Consider the following 7694-nt stretch of genomic DNA (forward strand, 5'->3'; position numbering starts at 1 on the left):
GGGAGGGAGGGGAAAGAGAATGGGAGAGAGGAGAGGGAGAGATAGACAGAGAGATCACTCGGAGCGGTCACCACCACGTGACTGACGCATGGTACCACAGACGATTCGCGCAGCATCGCAATGATCTCGGCGTCATTAGCAACGTCGACCGATTGTGAGTGAGGCCGCCGGTCGGCGCGAACGGGGACCACCTGTTAGGTGCTAACGGTATATCACGGCGAGAAATTTCGTCGATGATAAGATAATACCCAAGTGGAAACGGATGATCAATTTGTCCCACCCACGCGATGGTTACACGAGACATTTATCTCGGAATTCTCGGGAGCAAGGATCACCATAGACCCTTTTGTTCGCAAAAACGACACGCTCGCACATATATATTTGTAACGTCGCCGATAGCCATAATTACCTCTTGAGAATGGAGAAAAATCGGACTACTTGCTCCACTTGAAAAACGATCTTCAGATTTATTCGCAGTTATCACATACGATATATTCTTCGCACTGCAGACATTTCGATAGTTTCAGTCGTTCTTTGGTAGAAAAATACATCTATTTGTTACAACTCTAGTTCACCAATTTCATGAATATTTAAAATAATAATATGTCCTCATTATAACGAATGCGAACGTTTTGAACATTTTGAACCGAAAGATATAGTAATATTTTTTTGATTGATTGTGATACGAAACTGGTACCACACTTTCTAAAACTTTTAGACTAAATTGTCTCTCTCTGAATCTTGAAGATTGAAAATTCAGCCATTCTCTTTTTCAAGACTGGCTCAATGTTCACTCTTTGGAATGAGATTCCACTCGAAAGAATTTAGAGAGCAAGAATACATTTTTATCATTTATCTATCGAATCTAGTTTTAAAGCAAGACTACCAATGTAGGTTTTTTTAAAATAAAATTGGGGAAACTCCTTTTTCGGATTGAAAAGACGTCACATCTTTTTTATCTGATATACTGATTAGATATGTCGCGTAGGAAGTCGATCCCCCGATTGCACATCGAGATCGCGGTGATCCCCGTGGAAGAAGGACGGCGACACGATTTTCTCGGTTTACCTTCGGCACGCCAGATACCTCAGCGGTGTCGTCGGATAACGCATCGCATCGCATCGCGTCACCGAAACGCCTGATCCACTGCTCTCTTACGACGGAGAGACGCAAAAGGGAGACGGTACGAGAGGAAAGGGATAGAAAGAGAGGCGAGGTAGCCGTAAGCATATTGATCAGGAGACAGTAGTTGGCCGCATGCCACGTGGTGATGCTACGAGAGGCGCCGGCCTCTCCACCTATTATGAGCCAAGGCTCCTATCTTCGCGTTTCTTCTTTTCCCCGCGGGTTTCACCCCCCGACCCCGCCCCCCGCCGTTGTCTTTCCCCCTTCCGCCCCCTCTGGATGCCCCATCTTCTCCCTGTCCCTCCTCCCCCCCCCTCTCCCCCTCCCCGTTCCTTCTATTCCTTTCACGATCCGACAGAGAGCCCTTTTAGCCCGCGTTATTTCACCGCAACCCCCCCGCTCTCCCCGCTGCGTGTACTTTATCTTCTTGTCTTCTCGGGAACTTGTCTTTATTCCGAACGCGGCATCTAGAATGCGTACTTTCGCCACATGTACATGCACTTGTGTGTAAATACACGTACGTATTCGCTCATATACATACGCGTAAGGTGAATGCGTGTGGCCCTTTCTGGCGCTTATGCGAACGCCGCCACGCATGCGGGGGCCCACCCTCGGTATCTTCTTCTCTTTCTCTTTCTCTCACCGCGTCTCTCTTCGCCTCCGAAACCCCGCGACTTCTCGACTCCCAATCGAGAGCGTTAAAATTGAGATGTCAGCCTAACAAGCTCACTTGCATCGTTCGAGCACGGAGGACGTCTCCATTTCCGGTCTCCTCTCCCTCTCACGTAAGCGAGCGATCTCTCAGCGGCAACTTTAAGAGAGCAAGGAAAAAGGAGCAAAAATCGAATGAGGAAAAAAAGAAAAGATCAAAGAGGGTCCTGTTAAACGGCCGGCTCGGCACAGAGAGAAAGGAGACCGTCTTCTTGGGTGGCCACCGGTTCCTCTCGGTCAACCCCTTATCCCCTTATAGCGCGACCACGTTCTATAGTATCGTCGGTCTTTTGATCTCGCGAGATTATGTCGTTCTGTCAACGCATGGTCGATAAGAAGGGATATACTTGCCAGATACCGACGCCAAGTAAACCGAGTGGTTTATCTCGCGCAGATTCCTTCAAAACATGCTCATAACATGTAGGTTCTATCGATAACACGAGAAACCACTATCGAGCGATGTATGTGCAGAGTCCCTCTTTGTACGATGACTCGTTCCCTTCAGCGTATTGCCATTAGAGTAGATTTTATTACTCATACAAGGGATGGAAAGTTGAACAATTGAATACTTGCAAGTTACAATGTACAAGTGTATTATATATTATTTAATTTAATTCGGAAAATTAAATTAAATAGTATACATATATGCTAAGTGAATCTGTTTGTGCATTTTTAATTTTTAAAGGTATTTTTAAAAAAGGTATTTTTAAATGTAAAAAAATTACGGTATATATTTTAAATGTATAACGACATGTCTGAAAGATACTTTAAAATATACACATTGTGATATATAAATGAATACAATCCCAGTCGACACAACGATAACATCCCATACAGTACAGAATTTGTAACAATATCGCTGCAAAATCTCTGCAATATGCTGTAATGTTTTTTTTTTTTGTAACTTTGCGCTGTAGGGAATATATAATATCAAATGTTATAATTTCAATCAATATATAGTATCTTAACGATATATAGTAAATGTAATATAACATTAGTATTCAGTAACAGTTACATTATTGAGAATGAAATGTTATAAATATTATTATGATATTATAAAATTATAATATATATTAATGTTATTTTGGTGTTGACTGGGATACAATAATGCAGCTTACAAAAATTATAATAGTCTTTTTTCGTATAAAAATGTAGGTTTAAAAATTATGGCTTATGAAAATTTAACCGATAAACATTTTAAATCATTTTCAGAATTCACACGAAAGTAAGTTTAAAATGCCAGAATAATATATTACTTAAATTTTTATTTTAATTTATTTTGACACTTATTTATTTCCACAATTTGCAAACTTGATAATTAACGACATATAGTATACATATAATATTCAGCAATTATTAAAATCAGAAATTACAATGATGTAAGATAGGGTTGTATTGCAACAAAGGCAATTTCGGGTCTCGATGAATATATTCTTACTAATATCGTAAAAAGTATAACTTTTTAATTTTACAATTCCGATATGTACGAGATTCCGATCATTTGCCGATTAACTTTCTCAACATTGAAGCTCCAAGTTAAAAAATGTTCCTTTTTTCGCTGCAATCCAACGCCATCTAAATATACAGCGCATATTTATGAAAAATAAAAGGCAGGGAAGTTTAATTTTATTCCTTAATATTGCAATTATTCCCTTCAATCACACGAGATTCATTACAATCGAGACGACAAAGCGTTGCAGGATTATTGTCAGCGTAATAAGGAAAAAAGTTTGATTGACAGAAAATTTAATTCTTTCGATACTAAAACAAGTGTTTCGAGAGATGCTCGGAATTTATAGGATTTATATAATGTAACTATAATTTATTTTACATTTCTTTCGTACTAGTAATTTCTGAACAACTCGAAAAGTAGTAGTATCGAAAAAATTAATGGATTGAAACAAAAATCGGCTAATATTGTCGAAAATCATATAATATGAGTGTCACCATACGGACGTAAAATTACACTTCGAGACTTAATGCTATAATACTAATTAATAATGGAAGACTGGTTTCTCGCCGACTAGAAGTTTTTCGTCGATAGGATATCAGCTCGTATCGGCGCGTGAGCGCTTATCAATCGTGGGAAAAAAGAAAAGAGTTCAGTTCGGCAAGTAGTATTCTCGTGGTATGTACTCCGTTTTCGGACTACTTGGCTCGATACCGAGTAACTCTCCCATAAAGGCGATGTACGTGATCGCCAGACGCAGCGTTTCAATTCTCGAGAGCCGTTTCTCGTAGGCAAACGTTGGTACCTAAATATGAAAAATAATTAAAGACTTAAAAATGAGAAGTTTCTCAAGATAATCGAGAGAGAAATTCTCTTCTGTTATAATTTCTTAATCTTTTGACTTTTAAGAGGGACGAATCGTTCGCCTTCAAAATAATCTTTTCAAAATAATTTTTCCGTTAAAATTTTAATAATTTTTGGTGATTTTTCTAATTGATTTTTAAGTTATATGCTTACTTTGTTTCCTTCAAAAAGATACATAATTTTGTATTTATATTTAAATTTAATGTATTATTTTATTTACTTTGGACGAACTATTTGTCTGTCTCGAGAATATTATGTTATAATTAGGTATTTTACAAAAAGAGTTAATTTTAATTTACAATTTAAAAATTAATATTAATTTACTAATATTTAAATTATTAAATATTTTATTTTTAAAATAAAAATACGTACTTTCCTGCGAAGTTTGTCGAAGGCCTCATTCAGATTGAACATCCTGCGTCTCTCCCGGATATTGGCGGCTCTCCTCTGAGATACCGTTGCCACTCGACGTCTCGGTTTTTTCGTCGTCGATGATGGCAAGTTCGGTGAACGGCCGTTTGGCGTGTAACGACTGAAAATTTCAAAATTTTATATATTTTACCACATGGTGTGTTGCAGTATGGTAATTAACTATTAAAGATAATAGTGTTCTTTCATGCGTATTTATCAATTTAGTACATAGACAAGAAATTATATTATTCTACTTGAATATGCACAGGAAAATTAAAAAGTAAAGGGACTTTTGGAAAGTAAAAAAAAAGAATTTAACTAATTCTTGCACAAGTTTATGGTCTTTTTTCTACGTAAAGCGGAAAATGACTTCGCCAGACTAAAGTTTTTTTTTTCCGGAACTAATTTCGAAAGCTTGTTAAACATTTGATGTTAAGTGCATCGATGTTCGTGAAGACTATAAGAGAATGATAACAAAACCGCATAACAAAACTTGTATAAGAATTAATAAATTTTCCAGATGTCCCATTACCTTTTGATTTTACTTTGTGGACAATTCTTCATGGAATGAATTACCTCTGGTGCAACAACGCGCAGGGTTGTCTGTACAATCCGTGCTCGTTCACGTGCGGATGAGCAGGCGGCTGTGTCTGGTACAAAACGGAACTGTCCCACATTGGATAGCTGGCGATCTCACCACCAACGTACTGCGACATCTCCGCCGCGATTACCTGTTACGCGAATACAGATTTTATTTAAGGGAATCGGTTAATTGGCTCGGATAGCGCGAATCACATGAGAATCTCGAATATATGTTTATAACGCGTCTAATAGAATTATATTGATTTTGAATAATTATTTTTTTCATATTATGTATTAATTTTATATATCCGTATGTTATAGTTGATTCTTATTTTTTAAGATTGTCTTAAATAAATTTCTTAAGATGCTAACATGGCTCTATGATTGGCTTATAAAACATCAGACGTCTTAAGACTACTTAAGGCAGTCTTAAATACGTAAAAACCGATCATAACTGATCTTATATAAGCTATTTTGATCAAACTTTGATTAATCAACTTTCCATCTGCAATCAGGATCTTTTTTTTATCCAGCCAAAGTTCTTTTACTGTTTTAGATTTCCAAAAAATTTATGTTTAAATTATAATTATTTTTCGTTTCTATTATAACATCTCAACATCCCTATTACATTATCAAATAATTTTGTAACTTCAATGTTAAAACCTTTATTTAAGAAAATTGAAATTTAAGGAAAAATAAACATAAAATTCGAGAATAAAATTTTTTTTATGGCAATAAAGATTGTAGACAGAGGATTAATCAATTAGCTCAATTAACTGTTAATTGTACTCTGTCGAATTGTGACTGTAATTTAATACTGTATTTTATTTCATTTTTGGGGATATGTGCTAATTACTTGGCTCCAGTTAGAGCAGACAATGATTTTCGATGATTTATATAAGATATTGGATTTGGAGTAATGTCGTTTGGAGTAATTTTTTAGCTCAGATTTATATATATTCTATTTAAAAAACATTGACAATTATACTATTTGATAGAGCAAAATTTCAGCTTTAAGAATCTGTTTTTTAATTGCGATACGATGATTTTTATGGATTTACGAACAATCAAAGTCAAAAGTACTTCTTTTATTTAACCCGCGATAATTAAAATCTTAGAAACACCTTTTAATTTACAATTTAATTAAAGTCGCCAGCGAAAACGTGCTGCTATCGCGGTATACACAGCCATTGTCTTCTCTGTTCTTCATTTTTTCTCACTAATATCGAAGATAAAATTGTAAATCGCGTCGTGCGAAACTCGTCCTTGGACTCACTGGTGTTTGATTTCCATTAATCTCCCACAGCGGTTCGGTGTAGCTCATATCCCGCTTCCTCTTCAGTGACGAGCGAACCACCAGCGTGCTTAATTCACTCACTCTCGCAGAGGATGAAAAAAAATTTAAAAAAAGAGAGGGTTACCGCGCGCGACGACACTTGTACAACGTCCTGCGACGTTTCGGGGCCCGAGTGTCCCGCGTTCTTCTGATCCTCTGCTGGGATAGCGCATTTTCGGAAATTTTGCCGAATAGCCCGGGGATAACCGCCCCCTTTGCAATCCCCGAATGCGCGCGGATCGTTCACTACAAGACGCGTGCGCCGCGACGCAGACACGACATTGGGGCTCCCTCGTACCCCTCGTAACCCCGTTGGGCGGTGCTTACAGTGACGCAGCCTACCGGTACCACGAGAGCTGATCTCGTGTATCGACCGAAAGATTGTAAGATGGACGCGATGGACAGTAACCAAACGACGAGAAAATTGAGCTTCCAGTCTGACGAATAAAGACACGTTATGTGGACTATATTCAATACAAGGTCAATATATGTATAATAAAAATTATTTTTTTCTCATTTATGTGTAATAAGGATTATCGATTTGATGAGAATCTCGGTGAATGGCGAAATCGGTATAGAGACATCAGCTAAAGAAGCTTAATGTATGCACGAGTAGCTAAATAAAATGCATAAGTGAGCAAAAGATAAAAAGAATGTTATTTAAAAAGTGTTTTATCACATTTTTATCCGCGCCTTAAATTTTATATTAAATTTATAATTTATAATAAACAAATCCCAATTATTTATATTTAATATCAATATTTTTAGATTTTTCGTCTCCCTTATTTTTTTTTTAAAGAAAAACTGATATTTGGATGTCGACGAGAATCTATAGAGAGAAATTATGTAAAGAAATTAAAGAGTCGATTGCCTTATCTTAAATCTTGGTTGATTTATATATTTTAATTTACATTGATAATGCATTGATGAAACGCCATATTAAGTTACGAATTAAATAATATAAACCTGTTGAAGACTTCGGTCAAGAATTTTCGAATAATTTTGGCTCATAATCTGAAAATAAAATGTATATATTTTTATACTTTAAATAAACGTTTTGCAATTTATAAATAACAAACTTGAGATTTTTATTTAAAAAATTTCGCTTATATGTATATAATATACGTGCGTATATCAATTTGAACTATTATATTTTAAATAGATTAATATTTAATATTATATATGAATAAAAGTAAAAAGTAAAAAAAAAAGGAC

General features: G+C 36.1%; 1 protein-coding gene across 1 annotated transcript; it reads right to left on the bottom strand.

Annotated features, from left to right (window-relative positions):
* Window positions 1-3938: 3938 nt before the first annotated feature.
* On the bottom strand, window positions 3939-6652 carry LOC108753413 (protein Fer3). The gene is given in 5 exon segments (XM_018494954.1): window positions 3939-4091; window positions 4523-4682; window positions 5138-5292; window positions 6420-6545; window positions 6548-6652. Coding segments are annotated over 5 exon segments (699 nt in total).
* Window positions 6653-7694: the final 1042 nt, after the last annotated feature.

The sequence above is a fragment of the Trachymyrmex septentrionalis genome, unplaced genomic scaffold (assembly GCF_001594115.1).
Source record: "Trachymyrmex septentrionalis isolate Tsep2-gDNA-1 unplaced genomic scaffold, Tsep1.0 scaffold7, whole genome shotgun sequence".
Taxonomy (NCBI): domain Eukaryota; kingdom Metazoa; phylum Arthropoda; class Insecta; order Hymenoptera; family Formicidae; genus Trachymyrmex; species Trachymyrmex septentrionalis.